This window comes from Ambystoma mexicanum, chromosome 4p (genome assembly GCF_040938575.1).
Source record: "Ambystoma mexicanum isolate Mex_15411 chromosome 4p, UKY_AmexF1_1, whole genome shotgun sequence".
Classification (NCBI taxonomy): Eukaryota; Metazoa; Chordata; class Amphibia; order Caudata; family Ambystomatidae; genus Ambystoma; species Ambystoma mexicanum.
The window spans coordinates 277,165,851-277,192,225 of NC_090927.1; the positions used below are offsets into that span (position 1 = coordinate 277,165,851).

The following is a 26,375-nucleotide window of genomic DNA, read 5'->3' on the forward strand; positions in this document are numbered from 1 at the left end:
AGCAACACCTCCCACCTCCCCATTCAAATGCGCGCTGCGCCCCACCAGCACTGTGGCCCGGCCTGCAATCAGGGGGACCAGGCCAGCCCATTTTGACTTACCTTGAGGTCGCCGTCTCATCGAGTCTCTGCCTCTCAGGGGGTTGTTGCCGGCATGACAGCGTCGCAGGAGTAGTTGGACAGTTGGAGTCGAGTGACACACTCCCAGCATGCGTCGCTGCCTGCTGCTTGCCATGGCTTCTGGAAGGTGAGGGGGAGGAGGCTGCGCAGCTGTGCGCTGCGCACTCAGGGCTGGCACGTGCAGTATGTTCCCGGGACTCTGGGCCCGGCAGATGGGGAGCAGGTGGGTCACCTGGCCTAAGCCCCGCCAGCCTGGTACCTTCCTGCCTGCTGCTCTTTTTCACCACTTAGCAAACCCCACACACCTTGTGCCTTCCTTCACCATCACTGTCTTGTGGCCAATGCTGGATTTGCCTTTTATGGACTTCATTCATTCACTCTGCGTCACTCTTTCTCAACTCTCATGCTGGACTTCCTTTGCATCTTGTACTCATGGTGGCCCTGAATCATGCTGTTCCCATCTTCATCTTGTATCCTGGCTTGCAACATTATGTGTTACTAATAACTTCTGCAATTGTATTCGCTCTCCACTCTTGCTTTTCCACTCTTTTTGACTGCTTACTCTCTTTTCTCTCCTCCTTTCCCTTCTCCCTTTTCCTATCTCCTCCCCTTACTTTCTTCTATGCACTTACTCTATCAGAATTGTCGCTGGACCTAATATGATAGCAACCTCGTCTGTTTCCTCCACCCTCCCATTACTGTTTTTTTCCTCCCCACCACACCTCCAGCACTATCTGAAATGTCGTCAGGCCTAGTATGATAGTCGCTTGTTTTGTTCCTCCCCTCCCTTTCTGCACCCCTCTCCCTCACCTTTTGTTTTTCTCCGGCTCTACCAGAAATGTCGTCAGGCATAGTATGGTAATCGCCTGTCTGTTTCCATTTCCTTCCCACTCTCCCCCTCCGTTCCTTATCTATGTCTTAGCTCTTGCACTATCTGAAATGTCGTCAGGCCGAGTACGATAGTTAATTTCACATCCTTACTGTTCATGGCCTGTAAGAATGTGGTTATATTTTCCCTTGTTCCCTCCCTTGCCTTGAAGCGCTTTGAAACACATTGTGTATAGGCGCTATATAAATAAACAATCATATCATATCAATGCGCAGGCGTGGAGGGGAGAGGGACGCACAACAATCTTCTCCTGCTGCTGCTTAAACAGCTGAACTGCGGGCAAAGTAATCTTAGAGTCAAGTTTGCACGCATCACTCTGTAAAAACATGTACCATACATGACAACTCACTGTCATTGACACTTTAGGCAGGGAGCTGGCTTCAAGTTGACAGTGCGTACGAAAGGAGTCTTGGGGTTTCCTGTCTCCTTTGTTTTAGCTTCGGCAGCCAGGCCCCATGTGGACCTGTTTGAAGTATACTCGATTAGTATGTTAATTGGCCCCACCATCTGCAGAGGGTAAACAAACAGACATGGCGGATCCATTGAGCCTTTGAAAGTTAATTAGGCTGCCATGGCAGGAGGAAGGTTTTGCACCTCCCCCTTCTGAGATGCATCGTGTACTTCACCTGTCAGATCCCAACTAAATATGACACGGATGACTACGCCTGTAGGCTGTGTCCACCCATAGTACACAGGTCTATGTGTATGTCGTGCGGTGAGCATAGGAAAATGTGTGCGCATTAGCTCCACACGTTATCCAGCGGTTGAGCTACTATCATTCAATTTCATAGAACATTTCTAAAAAGCCCAGGTGAGCGCACACCCACTGTGCGGATGGACAAATTCCTCACAGTCCAAGTATAGGGTGACCTGATTTGAGGGGTTATGGAGGAGAGTAAAGGAACTTTAAATCTTGTTGAATACCTGTCACGATGTAGAAGGTGGATTGGTGCCCTTTATCTGCAATTTAGCCTACCTGTGCAATTTGATATTAGCCTACCTGTGCAATTTGATATTAGCCTACCTGTGCAATTGATACTGGCCTACTTGTGCAATCGATATCAGCCCACCTAATGCAATTGATATTAGCCTACCTGTGCAATTGATATTGGCCTAACTGTGCAATTTGATATTAGCCTACCTGTGCAATTGATACTGGCCTACTTGTTCAATTGATATTAGCCTACCTGTGCAATTGATATTAGCCTACCTGTGCAATTGATATTAGCCTACCTGTGCAATTGATATTGGCCTACCTGTGCAATTTGATATTAGCCTACCTGTGCAAGTGTTACTGGCCTATGTGTGCAATTGATATTAGCCTACCTGTGCAATTGATATTAGCCTACCTGTGCAATTGATACTGGCCTACTTGTGCAATTGATATTAGCCTACCTATGCAATTGATATTAGCCTACCTGTGCAACTGATACTGGCCTACTTGTGCAATTGATATTAGCCTACTTATGCAATTGATACTAGCCTACATATGCAACTGATACTGGCCTACCTATGCAATTGATATTAGCCTACCTGTGCAACTGATACTGGCCCATTGGTGCAATTGATGTTAGCCTACCTATGCAATTGATATTAGCCTACCTATGCAATTGATATTAGCCTACCTGTGCAATTGATATTAGCCACCTGTGCAATTGATATTAGCCTACCTGTGCAATTGATATTAGCCTACCTGTGCAATTGATACTGGACTACTTGTACTATTGACACTAGCCTACTTGTGCAACTTATTTCTTTGCCTACCCCAACCCACTAGTGCAATTGTTGTACAATCAACACTAACCTGCTACTAGCCTACTAAGTGAATCTCACCTGACCCAAAACACCATCTGAGATCCCACGGCATAGCCCTGAACATGCTTGACAACCTGAGTACCATACCTCTAGTATTTACATTCAGCCTCCTAGTCACTATGTCTCTAGCCAGCCGCCTAACGCGCCCTCCTCTGGATAGAACTATGAGACTTAGATCCAGACTATCCCGGCTCTATGATCCTAAAAATACCAATAACCGTACAGTGTTACCCTCTCCTAACACCCGGATCCCGTCCAATATAGTAAAAAAAAACCTTGCTAGCCCCAATAAACATGAAACCAAACCTCCCTCCAACATCACAAATAAAAGCACACTATCCCAATCGGGATAACTTATCAACGCCAGATCCCTAGTAGCCCATGCCTCTGAAATTGCAGATACTTTGCACAATGAGAATCTAGACCTACTAGCCGTAACTGAAACTTGGCTCCATGACGCGGCAGGTCCTGCCCTCATGATTGCAATACCCGAGGGCTACCAGATACTCAGAGTGGATAGGCCTAACTCTCGCGGTGGCGGCCTAGCTATCATCGCCAAAACTAGCCTCTCCATTAGACTTGCCACTCCAACTACATGTCCCTCATCCGAAGTTCTCATGGCTAAACTTCCCCTATCTAACAACCGTACTTTAACGATCCACCTGATATACAGACCCCCTGGCCCACTAGGAACCTTTGAGGAGGACCTTACAGATATCATAACTAGCAACACTAAAATCCACTCACAAACCCTGCTACTGGGGGATTTCAACCTCGACTTCAATGAGGCTGGAAACAAACACACCCAAGCTATAGCTGCACTTCTCAAAGATCACAGACTCTCACAAAAAGTACTATCCCCCACCCACATCAAAGGTAGAACCTTGGATTGGGTGGCTGACTCGAACTGTAACATTATTATTACAGATAATGTACCACAATTATGGTCCGACCATCACCTCATTACTTTCTCAGCCACACTCGACCTCCTTAGTCCTAAAACCATTGAGATGGCACCCCCACTCCCCACAAGAAGCAAAAAGGACATCACAGCAGAAAAACTACCCCCGCACCTCCTCCCTTCTCTGAATAATGTTAACAATAATGCTGACCCTAAATCTCTAGTGGAAATCTTCAATACTGCAATGTCCCAAGCCTTGGACTCCGCCTCCCCACTAAAAATGCACAAAGCCAGACAAAAATACCACCTCAACGCATGGTTCACACCTCAACTTAAAGAGTTGAGATTACAGAAAAGAAAATTGCAAACGATCTGGTGCCACTCCCCGACTACTGTCAATAAGACTAAATTAACAGAACTCTCCAAATACTACAAAAAAGAAATAACCAATACAAAACAAAATATATTCAATGATAGAATTGCAAAAGCTAGCTCCAACACTAAGGAACTGTTCTCCATCCTCCGTGAAATGGAAGTCCCAACTCCACCGGCAGACACTGTCCCGAAGGACAAGCCATGGTGCAATGCAATTCAAAAAGCCCTCCTAAACAAAATCACTACACTCCAACAACAGAAAATAGCAATCAAAAAAGCCTCTCTGCCCCCCTCTGAGCAACAACCATCCCCTGACACAGGGTGTAACACAACTACACCATTTACCTTTAAAGAAATCTCTATTCTTGACACGGAAAAAATCATTCTCTCTCTAAAACCATCTAACTGCAAGGTCGACAGTTGCCCGGCACAAATCATAAAGGATGCGGCTAGAGACCTTGCCCCATTTATCTCCAAGCTCATAAACACCTCCTTTAAAACCAATACAGTAACTAATAACCTCAAAGAATCCTGGGTCCTCCCCCTGCTTAAAAAACAAACACTAGACCCGACCATCCCTACCAATTGTAGACCAATTATCACTGTCCCCTTTCTACTTAAAATTATTGATAGAGCAGCCTATATTCAAATTCAGGAATACCTAGAAGCTAATCACCTACTAGGATCACGACAGTCTGGCTTCCGCCCACTCCACGGTACGGAAACTGCCTTGCTAGACCTTAAGACTCAAATTGACGAGTTGAAGGACAAGGGACAAACAGCTATGCTACTTCTCCTGGACCTCTCTGCAGCGTTCGACCTAGTGGATCACGCAGTCTTATGTAACCATCTTAGATCGGCGGCGCACTTCTCAGGGGAAGTCATAGCCTGGGTCCAATCCTTCCTGGCCAACAGGACAATGCAAGTCTTTTCCCCACAAATGGCTGCTGACCCAACTCAAATCTCCTGTGGAGTACCCCAAGGATCCTGTGTCTCACCCACTATGTATAACATCTTTACTAAGCCTTTGTTCGACAATTGGACAGACTGGGTATCACCTACACAAATTACGCAGATGATACCCAGATCCTCATTCCCCTTTCGGGCAACTTTTTGGAGGACAAAGCCTTAGTAAACAGAGTATACCTCCTCATTCAGGCATGGATGGCATCTCACGGCCTCTGCCTGAATGACGATAAAACTGAGATACTAATCCTAGGCTCTGAAACTAACATAAAAAAACTTAGCCCTAACTATACCGCCTTCAATATCGACAACAATCTCATCAAGGTGATGGCAGTGGTCAAAACACTAGGCTTCTATCTTGATGCCACTCTCTCGCTTAAGAAACAAGTCAACTCACTTGCATCCTCCACAGCTTATACCTGTAAGCTTATCCGAGCTTGCAGACCATTCCTCTCTACCTCGAGTTGCATCACCCTCGCCAATGCCCTTGTAATGTCGAGATTAGACTACTGTAACACTCTCTATTCAGGTGCCAACAAAAATATCATCGACAAAATACAAAGAATGTAAAATAACACCCTAAGAGCAGCACTGAATATCCCTAGGAGAGAACACTCTCTGATGCTAGAAGAGAGGTTCACTGGCTAAAAATATCTGACAGGATCCTTCTAAAAACAGCCTGCCTTACCTCCAAATGCTTAAACAACATGGCCCCACCCTACCTTGCGGAAAGGATAAATAGAAGATCGTCCACACGTCCAACGAGAACAGCCAGTGCCCATACCCTGGAAATGCCTAGATTTAAAAGTGTCACAGCTGGAGGATCTAGCTTCCCAGTTATTGCAGCACAAACTTGGAATGCACTACCGCTTGACCTCTGAAAGGAACAACCATATCCTAAATTTAGACTCAATGGGCCTCATTACACGGAAGGCGGTAAGGGTTAACGGTCACCGTTAATGGTACCGGTGACCGTTAACCCTTACCGCCTTACTACAAGGTCTCTTTGCGGGTAGGTACTTTAACACCTGCTGTTTAGCAGGCGTTAAAAACGAACCCGCAAAGGGACCAGGGTGCTAATTACGGTACCGCAATTTGCGCTACCGTAATTAGCACCTTCCCCATTCCCATTATGCCCTATGGGGCAAAAATGGGAATGGGGAAGGGCAATGGGGGAAGGGGGAATTACCGCCCCGCCAACCTTGGAATAGGGCGGTAATTCCCCTTTCCACCAAGGCGGTGCCAGTATTTTACCGGCATGGACCAAGGTGCTAAAAGTACCTTGGTCCTTCGCCTACCGTGAAAAGAGGCCCAATGTAATTAAATGGCTATGAACGAATGACTGTTAGCCTACCTTCTCGGTACCTTGCACTCCTGTCTCTGCTGCATGTCTCTTAACTTGCTTCCTTCTGTATGCCACTGTAACCATCCTGGCAACCTATTTTCAAACTGTCTTGTATATTTTATGCTTCTTTGTACACATTGGGCCTCATTAAAACCCTGGCGTTGGACCATGGTGCTCTTAGCACCATGGTCCATGCCGGATTCCGCCATGGTGGATGGCGGATTTACCACCCCATTCCAAGGTTGGCAGGGTGGTAAATCCCCATTCACCATGGCCCCTTCCCCATTCCCATTTTTGGCCCATAGGGCTCAATGGGAATGGGGAAGGCGCTAATTACGGCACTGTAAATTACGGTGCCGTAATTAGCACCAAGGTCCCTTAGCGGGTTGGACTTTAACGCCTGCAAAAAGCAGCCGTTAAAGTGTGAATCTGGCGTTAAGGGTTTAACGGCGCCGCAGCCTTTTACGGCGCCGTTAACCCCTTAACGCCAGGGTTGAAATGAGGCCCATTATGTAACCAAGTTTAAGCTGTCTTGACCTCTACAGCCCCCGCTACCTAATGGGTTTGGCGCGCAATACCAAATAAATAAATAAATAAACAAACAAACAAACAAACAAAATCCGGATGTGCTGAACATCTTTACATTTTGTATTCTATTTAAATGGCTGCGAGGGGAGGGGGGTCCCCATATGCCTTCATTCAACCTAATCTGCCCATTCACCCCAAACCCCCACATCCCTGCCTGCACTGCCTTTTTGGTGAACAGTTGAAGTTTTGAACAAATATGCATTATCTTTCTATTTTGACAAAAATGCACATTTGTGATTGTGCATGCCATGGAAAAGGCACTTAGTACTGAAGCTGATGTCCATTAACGGTGAGCGCCATACCTGCGTCTCTGCCACTGGCAACCTCCCTCCCCGCAAACCGGTTTATTATTTTCACATGCACATATTTGTCACACCAAAAAGCGTTTATTTTGGGTGAAATGTATAATTTTCCTCGCATTATATATGAAGCATGCTTTTTTCAAAAAGGACCCTCTGTTGATTCCCCGCACATGTCCTTGGTATAAGGAGAGATGCACGTAGCTCATGGGGGAAACTGAGGGGGATAAATGCCATTGTATCCCCCCACTTAAAATTTTGGGGGGGATTTGAACCCCCCGTCGCCCCCATGTCCTACGCCCATGCTTCCACAGGCTGTGCCTGCGTTTTCTGTGCCTGGGTTTTCTGTGCCAGCAGGCACCTGACGAACTTCTTGAAAGTGAATGAGGCAATCGTTTTTAGCATGGTTGTATGCAATGCAGCCAGATCTGCACTGCGCGCATGTGTGTGGCTGAGATCTCGTGCAGAGAAATCCATGGACGCTTGGCCGGATACCGCGCTTCCTATGTTTTTCACTGCACCCATGCAATGACTCCCTGATCCTTCTCTGCCATGTCTGGGGATACAGCAGAACCACAGTGCAGACCGCTCTTTACTGCGACTTAACAGCGGGCATCGTTATGAGCCCGTCAATCTCATCATCAAAGAAACCTTAAATGTGCCAGCTCTTTGTACTCAATGTACTGAGGCACCAAGGTCTCACTCAAGCAGGAACCCACATACATTTGATTAGCCACACGGGCTCCATGAAGTTGAACAATAATAAACATTTAAACACATCAGAACCGTATAACTTGAAACACTCTATAACATAATCCTGCAGACATGCTGGCTGTTTTCTGGACTCTCTCTGAGGGTACCTCCTCCCTTCTACCTGCTCTGGGACAACTTCCACCTCAACATCAGGAGCACCATGTTCTTCAGTGTTCCAAGAGGCCTCTTCGTCAGGGAGATCCTGAACATGCTTATCACTGTGACTACTGTAACTATCAGCACAGGAGTAGTATGGAACACTCACTTCTTGCATGGGGTTCCTGGCATCCATCTTCTTGAAGAAACAAGAGGTCCTGGCCACTGTGTCACGACCATTGGATGCCGTCACCATAGACACTTTTACATCCACGATTTCCAAAGGTCTGGGCTCATACGCGAGAGATAGTTTGCCTTCTGGGTGTCAGCACCTCACCAGCACGGTGTCTCCAGCTGCTAAGTTGTAGTCCAGCAGACCTCATCTGATGCTCTCATTGTTGTTCCTCACGCTCCTGTCTTCCGAACACCTGCTTATTGACAATCACACCTGGTGCTTGATTGTCTGGGTCAGGTATCAAACCCTGGGGACATCTGCCAAATAATGCTTCTGCTGGGGGAACCCCACATAGAACGGTTTGGTGTGGTGTGTTACTCACACAGGAACTGATAGAGGGTATGTTTGAGACATAGTCCCTTGCTATGGGTGGTCTGGAATGCCTTGTTCAGCGTTCTCATAAACCGCTCTGCTTTGCCATTCGCCCGGGCACACAGAGGTGAGATATTTTGATGGTGATTGCCACATTCTTGCAGAAAGATTGCCAACCCCTCACCCTGAAACAGTGGCCCATTGTCCAAGCATATTTCCTCCAGAAAACCACAGGATGCAGAGATCTTCTCCAGCACCGGTAACACATTGCCCAGCGCATTGGATGACACAATCTCCACCTACTGGTATCTCGACCACTGATCGATCGCCACCAAAATATGAGTGTTCTGGCCAGTGAAGCCAAAACCAATGTGCACGATTTGTCATGGCCTGTCACTGTGTGGCATGGATTAAATCTAGGACTCCCTTTGTATCGGAGCGAAGGCCTGACACCAGAAACATCTCCTCATAAAGTCATCAATGCTGTCCTCCAACCCCAGAAACCACACCTTCATGCGTAGGTGTGACTTTTATTTGGCCGCCTCTTCATGCCCTTGGGACCAGCTTGGAGGGAATGACAAACCTCGAGCCTCTCAACACTACGACATCATCCGCAAATGTCAATTCACCCCTGACTCTCCACAACTATTGCAGTGCCATTCTGGCAGAAGACGTTCACTTGGCCAGATTAGCCAGCCCCAATTTCCAGTCACCTTTTTCCACCGCCTTACAAGGACATCGAGTTTGGTCTGGCAGCTTCCATAGGGAGACAAACAAAATAATCAGTCTCCGCAGCCTCTTCAGCAACGGCAGAACAAAGGTTGGCAGGATGTCTTGACAAATAGTCTGCAGGGTTGTCATGGCCATGGCGATAGACCAACTGCACTTGGTAATCCAACAACGCTGGTATCCACTTTTCAATCCTGACTTGCAGCTTGGATGAGGATTAGTCCATAATTGGAATCAGGGACTTATGATCCATGACCACAGTGTGAGAAACAAAAGGGTGTCTCACCCGCTAGTCCTAGGGGACTTGTCATCCAGGTGGGCAGGACACGGCCATCACCTTTGGATCCAGTTCCTGGGGGTAGACCAGTGCGGGAGGATCACCTGGGTGAGGGGTCTTCAGGAAGTTGGGGTGAGGCAACCGATGGTGAGAAATGGAATTCCCCCTTTTTTGTTCATCTACCCCATCCAATTTTATAGGATTTTCCAAAGTCCCAACTCCCCCCACCCCCTTTTCACAAACACTGGGCCGCGGAAGAGGGTGACTGAGAGTAACCAGACTAACTCTCTCACATTGTACTAGACATGTCCCGTTAATCGGGTAAGGCAAAGTCAGGTACTTTACACTAAGTGCATACACCTGATACCAGTTAGCTCTCCTCACATGAATAAAAGGCAACACCTAAAGAAACACTCTGAACAAGGCGGAACATGCATACGAGCAGAACTTCCGTGATGAGGGCACACCCACTGGAGCAGAGCAACGGACCAAGGGACGTGAGCAGCAGGCTGAAAACCCCAAGGGTTCCCTACTGGAGGTCGTTGCCTCTGACAGACTGCGAAAAACACATGGAGAAGGCCAGATACCATAAGTGAAGATTGCATTGTGTTCCAAGGACGTCACTGACCATCCCGGGTGAACGGCAGAGTTGGGGAGGGAAGGCCAATCCTGTGGTACTAACCTTGACTCGTGATTTGAAAATAGCAAAACAAGAAAGAAGCGCTCACAGCCGGTGAGATGACAAGTGACCTGCGAGACTGCTGCGTGTTAAAGCCAATGAAGTAGCAACAATAAATCACAAGTGAAGCCTGCATGCATGTGGATGAGATGCGAATAAAGGCAGACCTGTGAATGAACTTTGAAGTAAAAGGCAGCTGTGAGATCAGTGATACTAAGTAACAGAGTGGTCCAGCGAAAGGAAGTAGCCCTTTTGAAAGTCTCTGTGAAAGGTACTTTGTTTGTATTTATAAAGTAAACCGACAGAAAAAGCAAATTAACTGAAAGAAAACGTGAACTTTGAGTCAAAATGGTCCTGGTCTGGTAAAAGAACCAGGCACATTCAAAAGTCTTTGACATCCGAAAGGGGTCCGAGCACGATTGAGGGAGACCCGAAGTACAAAAAGCTTGGGGAAAGGAGCCCCTTGCATGTATGTGTTGAATGTGATGTGAGAGGTCTGAGCCCAACAGAGGGGGCCCTACATTTGTATTTTTGTATTTTTATTTATAAAATCTTTATATAGCGCTTTACGCCAAAGCGCTTTACAAGAGGACCAAAAGAATAAAATAAGCATTGTAAAACAACATGTGAATCAAGTAACAGAAAGCAATACATGCAACAATTTACAGCAGTTTATTTGAATGCAGAGGTGTAACATGAGTGATGTAAGACTGTAGTGGGAGAGGCAACAAGGAGGAGTTAGGATGGGTGGTAGGATCAAGAGAGAGAGGTAGTAGAATATGTCAGGGTGGGGATTGGAGGAAATTTGATTTTAGAGAAGATCGGAAAGAGGGGTAGGAGGAGATAGAGCGGATAGGGAGAGGGAGACGGTTCCAATAGTAAGGAGCAAGAAGTTGGAAGGAACAGAAGCGGGCTGGGGCGCAGGGTGATGGAAGAGGAGCGAGTAGGAAAAGATCGGCAGACTGGAGGGGGCGAGAAGGGGTGTAGAAAGTGAGGAGAGAGGAAAGGTAAGGTGGAGCAAGACCATAGAGGGATTTGAAAACGAGACAGAGGAAATTAAATTTAAGCTGGGAGTGAAAAGGGAGCCAGCCTAAGGAGGAGACAGAAGAGGAGATGGAATCATAAGGTGAAAGAAGAAAGAAGGGGTGGTAGCAGAGTGGTATATACCTTTAAGGGGGAAGATATGGCAGTGAGAGAGATATGGTGGGAGAGGGTGAGATTAGAATACATGTGAACGCCAAGATTGCGAGCATGGGGAGAGATAGGGAGCTGAGAAGGGGAGAAGAGAATAGATGGTGGGGGGAGGGAGGAGGATGTGTGTTAGCAGGGAAGAAAAGGACTTCTGTTTTGTCTGTATTGAGAGTTAGAAAGTGAGAGGACAGCCAATGGTTAATCACAGAAACGAAGGAAGAGAGCTTAAAGTGGATATCAGAGGTGAAGGAAGAGAAGGAGAGGAAGAGTTGGGTGTCATCAGCATAGACATGATGTAAGACACCGAAGGAGGAGATGATAGGAGCCAGGAAGGAAGTGTAGAGTGAGAAGAGAAAGGAGCCTTGGGGAACGCCATGATTGAGAGGATAGATAGGGGAAGTTTTACCGCCCCAGGAAACAGGAAAGGTGCGATTGGAAAGATGGGAGGAGAACCAGTTGAGGACAGAGTGTTTGAGACCAAGGGAGGAGAGAGAGTTTAGGAGTAGAGGGTGATCAACAGTATCGAAGGCAGCAGAGTGGTCGAGAAGGATAAGTATGGAGGAGTGCTTAGAGTAGCGAGCAGAGAGGAGAGAGTTAAGAACAGAAGTGAGGGCAGTTTCAGAGGTGGTCGGTAAGGCAGATCAAGGGGGGCAGGAGGCGCAGTAGAGTAAACAGAACAGTGGTTAAGGTGAGTAGGAAGCGCCTAAGTTGTAGGGTACGTTGTGGGACAATAAAGGCGAAGGAGGGAGGAAGCTGTGGAGGGCTGGCAGGCAATACAGGAAGGCAGGGCAGGTGGGATGAAGGGTGCAGTAGGAATGAGACAGTTCATGTTGCTGGTGAAGATAAAAAGAGGAGGCAGGTAGCAACAAGTTGGTAAAGTCAATGATGGCAGAGAGGTCCAGTGTTCACGAGGAGGAGCTGTAACGAAGCTGACAAGCTGTGGCAGCAGGCACAGTGGAGAGTGCACATTGGCCCGGTGGGTAAAGACCAGGATGGCAGAGAGAACCAGGGTCACTGTAGCTGTAGCAGAGGAGCAGTAGTAGAGGTGCTGTAGCGAAGCTGACAAGCACTGGCAGCAGGCACAGTGGCGAGTACACAGTGTGTAAAGTTCAGGATGGCAGGGAAAAAAACAATTGTCTCGAGGAGGAGCTGTAACGAAGCTGACACGCTGTGGCAGCAGCACAGTGGAGAGTGAACGGGAGGAGCTGTTGCGAAGCAGACAATCTGTGGCAGCTGCTACAGTGGAGAGTACACAGTGGGCCGGTGGGAAAAGACCAGGATTGCAGAGAGAACCAGGGTCATTGTAGCTGTAGCAGAGGAGCTGTACTAGAGGTACTGTAGCGAAGCTGACAAGCTGTGGCAGCAGGCACAGTGGTGAGTACACAGTGTGTAAAGTCCAGGATGGCAGGAAAAAACAACAATCTCGAGGAGGAGCTGTAGCAAAGTTGTCGAGGAGTGTCAGCAGGCACAGTGGAGAGAACACAGAGGGCCAGAAGGGGGGGGGGGGGTGAGCTGTTGTTGTCAAAAATGGGGACCAGGATTGAGGGGTAAGTAGTGACCACTAGGAGAAGCAGGGGTGCAGTAAGGTACAATGGCAGCTGGAGCCAGTCACCAACTGGGTGGAAGGGGGGGAAGGGGGGGCGGGGGTGCAGTAAGGTACAATGGCAGTCGAACCCAGTCACCAACAGGGTGGAAGGGGGGGGCTCAGCTGGGGAACAGTGGGAAGCACCACCAGCACTGGATGCAGATAACGCCAGCTGGACAGGGAAAGCTGTCGGGAGGGCTGAAGGAGAAAGCGAGACGCTATGGGCGGGTCAGGTGGGAATGAGGGAGATAGCAGAAAACATGAACTGTGTGCTGTATGGTCTGAGCCCGGCAGAGGAGGACTTACATGAACTGTGTGCTGTAAGGTCTGAGCCCAGCAGAGGGGGACCTACATGAACTGTGTGCTGTAAGGTCTGAGCCCGGCAGAGGGGGACCTACATGAACTGTGTGCTGTAAGGTCTGAGCCCAGCAGAGGGGGACCTTTGTGAACTTTACGTTGGAAGGAAAAAAACTTTGTGAACTTTACGTCAAGAAAGAGACTTTAAAGTGGAAGGCCAAAAAAACAGTGCCATTCTTGTATGGCAACATTTCTGCAGGGATATTATCACATAGAACCCTGCTTAGTGTGTTAGAAACCGAGCCAGAGTGTGTCGTCCTGCCTATGAGGACAACCTTACTCCGTGAGGTTTAACGTGAGGAGGAGAGCTGGCTCAACTACCTTTATTCTTTTGAACACTGATTTTTCCTTTGCATTCTTTTACACCTTTTGTACAAGAGATAGGGCAGGCGTTAGGTTTTGTTAGCATAGGCCATTTTGATTTGACAGACTCCACTAGGACTCTTTTATTTATAGTTTGATGGTTGTGAATACTCCCATCTTAGTTATAGGGCAGAAAAGGAGATTCTCCAACCCCAACGTTTTTCAATAACGGTTTTACAAATTGTATCCATTGTGTCTGCATCATACTTGTGATACCATGCCTTCCCTTCTACAGTTACAGGTTCACCATAAATGTACAGATAAAAATGCCAGGAGCCCCACAATACCACCAGAGCCTCCTTTTCAATCTGTGAATATCGATGTTAAGCAGCCGGCAACGCCCCGCTGGCAAACGCCACTGGCTTCACACAACCCCACTTGTCAATCTGGGTCAGCACATCCTCCAGCCCTAACAGGCTCACATCCACGACAACCTCTAATGCCATCTCAAGATCGAAAAAAGGCTGTGGGCTGTCAGCAGGCAGTGCCTCCTTGATCTCTGCAATTGCTGACTGCTCAAGGGGAGACCACCTCCAAGGAGTGCACTTCTTAGTTAGGCTGCGTAACGGCTCTGATATGGTTGCCAGATCCTTGATCAAGCCACCACAGTATGTTACCATCACTAGGAAACTCCATACCTCAGACACGTTCTCTGGGGGTGTGGCTTCCTTAATGTCCTTCACCACAGCCAGATCTGCTGAAAATCCTCCTTCCTGGAACACAAACCCAAAGAATTTGAGTCGCCTCTGCATGAACTCTCACTTCTCCTATTGCAGGGTTAGGCTGAGTGAGCAGATGCGTTCCAACACCTTCTCCAGCCTTTCCAGATGTTCACCCTCTGATCTGGCAAACACTAAGATATCATCACTAATGTTCAACGCACCAGGGCAGGGTTGGCGTCAGCGTGCCTCTGATTGAATTTTAGAAACATTCTGCAGCGGTGGACACCCCAAAATTGAGCCTCTTATATCAGTAGAGCCCCTTGTGGGTGGAAAATGTTGTAATGTATCGATTCGCCAGGTGTAGGACCAGCTTGTGGCGCCCTGCGCTGAGGTCCAGCTTGCAGAAGATTACAGCCCCCTGCAAGTCTGCCACAATTTCATCTAGGGTAGGTGTTATATGCCTCTCCTGCTTGATGGCTTTGTTGGGGAGGCGGATGTTCACACAGATGTGCACTGAGTTGGGTTGCTTCCGTTTACGAGCCACCACAATCAGGGAGACCCAAGGGGTGGGACCTTCCACCTGCTCGATAATGTCTTGCTTGACCAGATTGTCCAGTTCCTTCTCAACGTTTCCCTCAGATGAAAAGGGACTCTTTGATGTTTGAGGGCCACCAGCTGCACTGACCTGTCTACGTGAAAGCAAATTGGCTCCCCCTTCATCAGTTCAATCCCAAAAAACACATCTGAGAACTTGGAAACAAGTGTCTTCCTTGTACACCACGAATGCAAATTTTATAATGTCTAGGGCTTCAGCCGCAACACATCTCAGGAGCTTGTCTTCACTGACCTTGGAAACATACAATCTCGCCTTAATCTTCTTCCCTCTAGTGGGGGAGGATGGTCCTGCCACTGAACGTGAATATGTGCACTTTGGGGTCGCCCAACTCAGGAGGACCATCCAGCGTGTCAAAGTGTGATTGGGCCATCGCATTCACACACACCTCGCAACAGGGCTAGCGTGTCTGCTTCTGCTTGATTTCTTTCACTCTGGAAATGAAGAACACATACTCTCCATATTCCTCCTCCATGCATGAAGGCTCCTTCTGCATCTTGACCAGGTTTATTTGTGCCACCCTCAGCGGCTGTCATGGGGCAACTGGCAGAGGCCTGGCTGGGCCACTGGGTGGGGCAACAGGCACAGGAGTGTAGCACACCATTGCAAAATGGTTGGAAATACTGCACCTTCTGCATGTATGCCCCTTAGCTGGACAGTCAGTGTAGTGTGGCAAAACATACACACACTGCGTGCAAAGCGGAGTCACATCAGTCCATTTCTCTTTCTTAGGCCATGCCTTCTTCCTGATCGGCTGTTGTCTGCTCGCAGCAGCACGCACATCTTTCAACTTAATAGTCTTCATAGCAGCATCCATTTTGAACGTCGACCAGCCCGTGGGACTGGCCCAACTGAAGGATGCGAGCCAGTGTGATGCCAGACTCCCTCAAAATCTGCATTCTCATCTTGCTGGATGAACAGCCCTGAATCAGTTGCTAGCAAACCACCTCTTCCTCATTGTTCCACCCACATGGCGTAGCCAGATGCCTCAACCTGCCATGAAACACATCCAGCGATTCATCATCTCTTTGGTTGGCCGAGCACATCACACATCGTTCGTAGTCTATATTCACCATCGGGGTGAAATATTCCCTCCACACAGCTCTGGCCACCAGATACGGATTGTCCACAGACCGCAGTGTCTTAAAAATCTTGTGTACAATGGGGCCAGCAGAATACAACAGTGTAGCTTTCTTGGCTTCATTGTCTCTTCCCCCACAGCCACAAAATACTTCTCCAACCTCTCCATCCATAGATTCCACCTCCGGCCTAGACTGGACGGGGCACCCAAGACATCATATTCCACCACTAGGCCCAGTGCACCCTGTTGTCTTGGCACCACCACAGGCACAGCGCCTGCATTATCTGGATTGTCAACCATCTTGATGAAAGAAGATTGGTCACCACCAACCTAATCAGTGATTCTGAGCACACAAGCAATCCCGGGGGAGTTGCAACTCAAGCGTGGGAAGGCACCTCCAGGCGTGCCACCACCATAGCCTCACAGAGACCACACGCCCAGCAGGTCACTGCTACACAGGCGGGAGATGAGTGTGCTATGACGTGGGGAAGCACACAAAAAGAGACAGAGAGGGAGAAAAACAACAACAAAATCCTCCCCTATTCTTTTCTTTTTGTTTTTTTGGTTCCCTGAGGTGCACAAGCACTCCAATGAGGAGCCACAACCCCAGGGAGAAGAAACCATTAAGGAGAACAGTCCAGGGTGTGCCCAGTGGAGCTCAGAGCTACTCACATGGTGATTACACTCACCATGTGCGTTGGGGAGCTGGCGTGCTGCTCTGAGCAAGCACACAGCACGTGCAGTCTCTGGCATCGTTGAAGCCACACGGCTTCAGTCGGTCGGGGGGCGTGAGGCAGCACATTGGTGACGATGAAGCAGGAACCCACAAACACTTAATGTACCACACGGGACTCATGTTTGACTTTCGGGCTCCGCTCGTGCACTGAGAACCTTTGCGGTGCAACATGTATCACCGGTCTTAGGGACCTCACCACACTCAAGTCAAACTGTTATTGCCATTAGGTTTATAAGAGAGATAGAGAGAGGGGCTGACGAGCAACCAGCTGATCGGCCCCCAACACACAGATCTCTTGGTTGATGTTATCTGCGGAACGACGATGTACTAATCAGATAAACCCAGACATGTTTCCGTTTTTCTTTTAAATCCATGATCTTGTTCCTGATCATTTAGGCGCTTTTTCTTCTGAAGCAATGCTCATCCTACGAATGCGTCATCATTACTGATATTTCCTTAGAAATAACTTGCATATCTATGACCGCCACACTTGTGCACAGTGATCCTACACCACCCAAGCTGCAAGATCTGGTGCCAGCAGGTGGCAGGTGGAGACACATTCACTGTATTTAAAAAGCAAACGTTTTCTACGCTTGCTGAATTTAATCTGTTTAATAATTAAATATAGTAAATTTGAAAACTGTACATACATCCCATAACGTATAGATGTAGCCAAATGGCCATAGTTGTGTTATACTTCCACTGGCACATGTATCTAGCAGGAAAAGTGAAGTGCGCTCGGACTATGTATGCCAGTTTAAGATTTATTTTACATTTCTTGTGTTTTGGTTTATACAAAACTTTCACAAGAAAAAGATACCAAGAAAAGATAGAGTAAGATGAACATTTTCTAAAATGACAATACTCGACATAATACGATAAACTATTTCATACATTTTATACATGAATAATCCAAAAAAGCACAAGAGCAATTCTTTTTAATTGCATCTGTGTTTCTCTCTCACACTATGAAGCATTCTTTAGCTTATTTGACTTGGGCTAAAATGTAATTGATGGTTCTAGTCCCGGCTATCGTTAATGATATCATAGAGCCGTCAAGCAGCCCCTACCAAACATGTTCCACTCATAGACACATTTTGCTAAATGATGCAATCGTAATTAAAGGGTTGCATTGCAATCAGTATTTTTTCTTTTATCATTATCTGAAAGAGTTGTATTTTTTATTTCCCTTTCCATTATTGTTTAACAAAGTGATGCCCCTATGCCTGCATTTACATATCATGATCTGCTTAAGAGTTTGTAGACAGAGGAAATTAAGAATCTGAGACTTTTGTTTGATTGTGGCGCTTCTGTGTTTCTCAACTTTCAAGCATAGTAAAGAATTTAAAAACGTGTTTTTTTTTTATTTTATTTTTTATTTTTTTTTATTTGTTTGGCTGATATTCAACCTTTCAAATATTTAATATAAAACAACATAAGAAAGAAAGATAGAGGAAGGATTATTTTGAGTCTGTCAGTACATAACAATTTAGAATTCATTACATTTCATCTTCAACACATGAACAAAGAAAAATATATTACACCTCTTTATACTTACAACATTCCATATTAATAGAGGATAGTAGATATAAATTTAACTAAAGCAGTTAAAATCGCTGAGCATTCACTATTAATTACTAGGCCCCAAATTTCTTCCTCAGTGTGAAAGCAATAAAGCTGTAGAGAATTTTTAAAATATATTTGCCAAGGTGTCTCTAATGCAGAACATGACACTACTAGGTGTTTAAGGGTTTCAATACAGTTATTATCATTACAAAACCGACACCATTTGCTAAGGTTCTTATCGCGTCTAGACAGAATTTCATATGTAGGATGAAGATTTAAGCGCATTCTTAACGTGGTTTTGATTGCTACGATACTAAGGTATGCTTACCAGAAAAACATTGAATGCTTGCTGGGAGCAAATCCTCATTCATAATTTAGAGACTAGTTATCAAGCCTGTTATCTGATTGACTGCTGCTTGGCATGTGCAACCTAGGCATGTTACTCAGCCTTGCACACATGGGCTTGCTAGGCGTGCATATGCTATGTCCTACATTGGCTGCTAAATGGCGTCAGCTTCTTAAAGGCTCTTTGGATTTTGAAAGAGATTTATACCTAAACTACAGGCCTGCTTGTGATATGATATGATAAGTTATTTATAATGCGCTTAATACCCAGAGGTTTCTAAGTGCGGACCTGGGAATCGAACCTGTGTTGCTCCGTGTCATCTTGCTTCCAAGGCGAGCATGTTGCCTCCAAGGCGAGCATGTTGCCGCTGAGCTATCCTCCCGAGACTTATAAATGGCTGTGACACAAAGTTTAAGAATATTTCTTTAAAGTGGTATTTGTTCACTGGTTTAATGCTTGTTCATTTATGCTGCAGGTAAAGACACCGGTGGTGGCATTACCACATATGCTCCATGGGGGGGAGGTGGCGGGGGTGGATGATGGGGGGGAAGGGTAAAAGATGCTGTGGGATAGCGAGATAACGGGAGAGAGATAAGGAAAAAGGAAAATATAACGCATAAGCAGTCGCTGGAACATTTACTGGTGGCCTAAATGAACCATCAGCTACAAACAGATGTGGGGTATCACATATAGATCCCTTGACTCTTTTTGTTCTCTGTAAGGGCAAGCCGACACCGTGAAGCTGCTGATGGACAAAGGTGCGCGTGGCTGCCTGAGAACCGACGAGGGGTGGACCCCAGCTCACTTTGCCGCCGAGTCTGGACGATTGGTGGTCCTCAGGGCGCTTCATTCCCTGCATGCACCAGTGGATTTGCCAGATCTGTGCGGAAACACCCCTAAAAGGATTGCGGAAATCTACGGACACAAGGAGTGCATAAAGTACCTGGAGACGTGAGTACTGCTCAAAGAAAAAAATCTATTTTTTGTTTGAAGACGTCATCAGGACCTATATCATTATATCCCATGACTGCAGACAAAAGGGCTAGGACCCCATCTACCCTTCCCATGTACTTCCTATTTTGTAATACCCGAGCATATTTGACCCCTTACTCTATGCACTTTCTGTTGTTTCTCTCAATGCTTTTGGTGTTTTTGCCCCCACCTTTTCTACTTGATGCAATCACTATCTTTTCTTGTACTCATTTTCAGAATGTTGCTCCTGGTTCTAAAGTCTGATTTCATGTTCTTGCAGTGACCTTCTGATGAAAATGCACATGTTTTGTGTCGTTCTTATCTCTTTATCCACTTGTGAAATGTATGCATGCATGCATGTATTTATATAATGCTTTTCCATAGCACATACATAGGTGAGGAGCAATGGAGGGGAAATGACACGCTATGAAGCATGTCATGGGGTGGTGGTTAGATTGGGGATTGGGCTCTTAAGTTTGGTAACATTATCCGCTGATAAAGAAAGCCTCTGCAGACCTAAACCGTCTGGCCAATGATCAACATATTACTGTGATGCCTTTTTAGGGAAGACCATTGAGTGTGTAGGTTCCATTCAGCTTCATAGATGTATTGTTGAGGCTCTATTCCAGGCTCCTCCCCAGTTAGGCTTCTGTGTGGGGTGCAGCACCGTGACAGCGATCCTTCGGGTATTGAATGATATGCTTTGTTTGCTTGATGTTGGTGATGCCAGTCTCCTGGTATTGTTGATTCTCTCTGTGGCTTTCAACAAAATCATCAATCATGGTGTCCTTAAGATCTTGGAGCAGGGGATAGGTTTCAGGGACAGGACTTGCCCGCTTTCCTGGCCTGCTGTTTCCAGCTTGTCAGACTGGAAACAGTTGAAACACTTGTGTATAGGCGCGTTATAAATACAGGGCCATTTTAAGCATTTCTGGGGCCCTGGGCATGGGCATCTTTGGGGCCCCCCTACACCAAATCAGAGGAATTAAGAGATCAAGAATATCTGGTGGAATCCCCCCTACCCACACCGTGTTCATAACCTATAGGTTGATTTGCTGCCTCGCAGCATTCAAAATAAGCATGTTTACTCCCTTTAAGCCCCCTTACCCTATCCATACGTGCTCTAATCAGAATAATAAACAAGTAGCATTTGAAGGCCAACATTAGCAATCTACAAAGAGGTTACTTCACTTCAGGTATAGAAACAGGATACTTTTTATCAATAGCATCCGGGAAGGTATGCAGCCTGCCTGTAGTATTAATGCATGACTGTATGTAAAAGGTACATTTAACCCAGAATAGGCAGATAACTCACATTAGCTGCCCCAGAGAATGCAAAAGTGCTCAAGCATGGATGGAGTAGACCAAGTGTAAGGAAGGAGAAAGCTACACATAGCATAGCATGGATAGTGAATGTAGATTAGAAGCTACCAGGACGCTGTCGCTATTCAGACAGACTGAGATTAGAAGTGGGACATGGTTTTCAAATAGTGTTGCCATTGGAAATCAAGGGAACAAGTGCCAGTGGTGTGCAGTATATCAATGCTCACTATTGTAGTGGAAGCAACCCTATAGCCAGTGAAACCATGAGTGTAGCTTTTATGAAGATCATACCCTGAGAAGGAAATCACTCTGAATGGCTGATGATTCTGAAAGGATTAGGGACTGGCAATTCTGAGAGGTTAGGCAATGCACGATTAAATGAGATGCCCAGGATCACACATTGGTTAAGGGGTGAAGATGGGATTTGTGCCAACTCTGCAATTTCTGCATTTGAACGCTTTCTTTTTCAGCTCTTACCATGTACTAAAACAATTTAATTTTATAAAACTGACTTGCAATGTACACAAATCACATTTCCATCCTGACCATTTTTAAAACCAAAATATTACAGAAGGGTGTTAGGCACAAATGGGAATGATTCTAGCTTCATTCTCTGCATCATCAATGGAAGTATATAAGTACCAGCATACCAATCGATGTGATTTTACAGATTTAATCTAGGTATGTCTTTTGTACTTTTAAGCTTTAATTACTTCCAAAACAATGGCTTGTGAAATTGTTATTCATAAACGTGCAGAAAAACCTTTGACTTTTATACAAAAATCAAAACGTTTCTTGTGTCAAACGAGCAGACCTTAATATTTGCCTGCCCAAGGCCTAAAACATCTGGTCCGCTCTCTCCTGTCTACCACCCCTTTCACTCAAATGGCTTATATAAGAAGAAAGTTCAAGTAATGAGCTAAACGATGCCAACAGCATGCAAGAAGGCAAACCTCACAGAAGACAGTACAGTAATGCAAGAGATATTATATGATCTGACCAGGATCACTGTATTGTCTGCTGGTGAAGCCAGGATACACGCATGAACACTTTGGTCCCACATGCTTGAATTTGGATACTTTTTCACCTCTTGGACTAATAGTTTATGCTTATCTTTGGAAGGGATTGCCTAGGTTTTAGAACGCCCCATCTGAACAAACCAATTTCTAGACCTTCATCATACGAATGACATGTTAGTTTTTATGGCATACCCTATCTGGTGCAGGAACATTGCTGATAATAGCACCTCTTACGCTGTAAAACCGAGTACATATGCAGGTAGGTTTATAAACTTCCGACATAGGAAAGGATCAGCCAGCCTTGCTGGAATGTGCTCTTCTAATCTTTCATATGAACACATATTTATGCAATGAGTGCTTAACACACTGAGCTAACCTCTGAACCATTGTGGCACTCCATTTATCAATATGGATTTCAACTTTGGCTATTGCAATGATCAACAAAATTCCCACAGGAAGGAAAGAATGCTACAGAAGTTGTGCCGCACAAACTATTTATTCCCCAGTGAACACAGAAAGCATTAAATGATTAATTGATTGAGGCAGAATGTACTTGTCAAAACAGGCAGGCAATGGGTTTAGCGCCTCAGCAGCATGCCATAAAATCTCCCAGAGTGTCCTATTTAATTCTGGTGAACAATGGAATGTTACTTTAGATCAGGCAGCTTTGAGGGGGCCCCCTCCAAGGTGGCGGCCCTGGGCAAGTGCCCCTTTTGCCTCCCATAAAAACGTCTCTGTATAAATGACATATCATATCAGATTGAGGGAATATGCGCCTGTCCCCTTTTCTGTGTCCTATCCATCATGTCTTCCATTTCATGTGACTTCTGCATGGAGCCCTTGGGAGATCTACTCACTGGGCGGGGCATTTCCCTGCCCTTGGAAGTGTTTGGCACTCTCTCCTATCTGAAGGCGTCACCCTCCGGGAAGTTTGCATTGTTGAACTGTTTGCGAGAGATTAAGCAGTGGATGTCAACACATCTTTTAAACTGAAGGCCAGCCACAGAGAGCTGCTTTTCCTCTCGGCGAGCCAGTTGTCTGCTGCCTACACAGTTGCTTATGAGGTAGAGGATGGGTGGGTCCGTCCCTGGTGTCCTTTGACACATGGCGTGCTTTCTGCTGCTCGCATGATGAATGTTTCAGTCCTATGTAGAGCAGATTGCCAGAGCTTGAGAAGTCCACCTTTTATTGCTTACTACCATTGAACCCGATTATTTGGGTGGATTTGGGGAACAGTATCCTCGTTAGTTTGCCTGCCACCGCTCTTGCCTCTTTAAAGGTGTTGATGCCCGCAACCGCCAGACTGTTGACTCTTGCTAGGAGATATGAGCATGTGACTTCTCTGGAGAATCGCCACTGCCCACTAACCGTTCAGTATAGTAGCAGAGCACTGGGGTGGCGGAGGGAGGCAACTGAACCCCTTGCAACTCTCCTTCTTCCTCAGGTGCCCGAGCCCCCCCCCCCCCCTCTCCTCTCTGTGATAGCTCTGCAGGTTACACCCATTCGAAAAAGGAAACTGCACCTGGGAGCAGGTTATAGTAGCACATCTGTTGCAGTTTCTATTCACGCAAAATAATGCTGCCTTTGCTGTGTGCCTTGCATGTTCCTCCTTTGGCTTTCTGGTTGTGGCTTCAGGTGATCTGATGGTTGAGTCCTGCTGCTCCTGGGCCCAGGCGTATTAGAGGAGGTAAGTTTACAATCCCAGGGCCTGCAATGTGTGCACGTTTGTGTGAGTTTGCATGTGTGAGTGCATGTGAGTTAGTGAGTCTGTGTGCGTGTGTGTGTGCGTGCGTGCGTGACTGTGTGTGTGTGTGTGTGAGAAACTAAGCGTCTGTGCACGTGCATGGGGGCATATGGTTTGTTGGAGGGCGGCCAGACCAGCATCATGAAAGTGAAACACAGTGAAAGTGATTTATCCAAATAATACTGCCCTATATCAGCATGGACACAGCATTGTGAAGTGATTTAAAGTAGGAATTCCTCCATATCACGGGGCACAACATAAGCAGAGTGATATACAGTGACGAAGCCAGCATATTTCGTTAACATAGCATAATAAAAGTGGTTTATAAAGGCATTGATGGCAAATGTTGTGAACATCTTCATGAAAGTGGTTTACAGTGGCACGGTTAGCATATTGTGTGGGCACAACATCATCAAAGTGATTTAGAGTATGCAAACTGCCATACATTGTGGACACATCATTATAAGGCGATTTACAGTGCCAATGCTGACATATATTATGAGCGCATCACAAACGTGATTAACAACAGCAATGCTGACATACGTTGTGGACACAGCTGCTTCAAACATATTTACAATGGCAATGATGGCATTGTGAGAGCAGCATCATTAATGTGAGTTACAATGGCAATGCTGCTAAATTTTGTGAAGGGTAGGGTTATGGAAATATTTAAAAATGCTCTTGTGTACTGTGGGAGATCTAGCATCTATTGAATTTCATTTTATGTGTCGCCATAGATAAACATATTTTAAGCATATGGCATATAGCATTTTATTTTGGGAGACTGCACTGTAAAAGTCACAATTTTTGACAGCACTGTGCCTTTCAGGAAAAAGATGCTGATAACAACTTGTACTGGCACCTTTTCTGGACCGGCATACCCCGAGTCTTGCTGTAGGGGCAGTGAACTACCAGCAGACCAGACCTGCCGCTAGTTCAGGTCTCTACTGGTAGATCATTCACTGAAGCACCGGTGCTTCAGTGGTCCCCATACCATGGAGTCCAATGGGACTCAATGGGAATGGGAACTTGCCGTTACTCCGCCGCCGGTAATATCATGGTAATACCAGGATATTGTGTGGCGGACCCAGTAAGCAGAGGTTGCCTAGCAACCTTGTAATGAAGCCCATTATTTCAAAAATGTTCTCCAGGGGATGCCTCCACAGCACATTAACAGCATTATTTTGGGCTCCCTGATCAAGCTCAGTCACTGTTCTAATTTTGGGAGCTATTTAGGTCTTTCCACAGAAAATGTTCACCAGCCGCAGTTGACGGTGAATCATTTTGAATGTTGATGCTCCTTCAGGAGCTGCTCAGCCCCCTTGGCACCAAAATATATCCCCCCTCACTGCTTAAGCAGGGTATATGTTTTACAAATGCATGCTGCGCACATTAGGCAATGCATCATGGTAACTCAGTCTAGTTTGCATGGAAACTATTTATTTATTTATTTTATTTTTGTATTTGTATAGCGCCTACAGCCCAAAGGCATCGAGGCGCTGTTACAAGAAGGTGTCTTAGTTACGAGAACAGAAGGCAATGCATAGGTGACATGGAGCAAGTGCCTAAGAAAATGCAGTTATATTCAGGGATAGATGCCTAGAAGCACCATGGTCTGTGTTTCTGTGAGTTGCTACCTTTGGAAATGAGTAGGCGTAGAAGATATTCCACCTGAAATCAAGCCTGTTCTTCTTTTTATGTAATGGGAATGGGGAGGGAGGTAATAATGGGCACATTACAAATGGCCCGTTATTACCTCCCTCTTCCCCTCGCGGGACCGGGAAAAGACGTCTGATTTTACCAGGCGTCCTTACAGGGTCCCGCAAAGGGAATCTCGTAATTGTGCATCCTGTAATAAAGGGTGCCGGTCCTGTACCGGCACCCTTCATTACGGGAGCGCAAGCCTCGTAATGAGGCCCTATGTGTTGTATAGGAAACACAAGGCTTGGTTGCGGACATCATTTTTCTGGCCCGAATTTAATTCGACAATAGACTGCGAGTCATACCCTAAGCTCAAATGTAATGCTAATGTACCTTCTTGTTATTTTAATTTATTTATTTTACATTTGTAATGCCCACTAAACCCATAGGCATCAAGGCGCAACATACGTGGTAGAGAAAAAAGGAGAAGCAGAAGGAGAAAATGGTCAGTAGTTACAAGACAGCGTTAAAGTTAGTACATTACGTGAAGAGCCAAGTTTTCAGTTTTTTCCGGAAGACCCAATAAGACTTTTCCACCCTCTGAGTAGGGGATAATGAGTTCCATAGTTTTGTTGCAATGGCTGGGAGGCTTGCGCCTCCTGCCCTTGCTAGCCTGTAGTGGGCTGGATGAGCCTGTTTGCATAGTCCTTTCTGGTCAGTCTTGTGGATATGGCTCTCTGACATTTCTGGGTGAGATAAGAGGGGGCAGACTTAGAGGGGCATCTATGGGTGATTGAT

General features: G+C 46.2%; 1 protein-coding gene across 1 annotated transcript in view; it reads left to right on the forward strand.

Moving 5' to 3' along the window:
* Positions 1-26,375, forward strand: part of ANKRD66 (ankyrin repeat domain 66) — a 99,061-nt gene that overhangs the window by 52,431 nt on the left and 20,255 nt on the right. Inside the window, exon 3 of the mRNA XM_069605822.1 lies at positions 19,601-19,829. Within this exon, the coding sequence (XP_069461923.1) occupies positions 19,601-19,829 (229 nt within the window). The remainder of the gene's footprint in view (positions 1-19,600; positions 19,830-26,375) is intronic.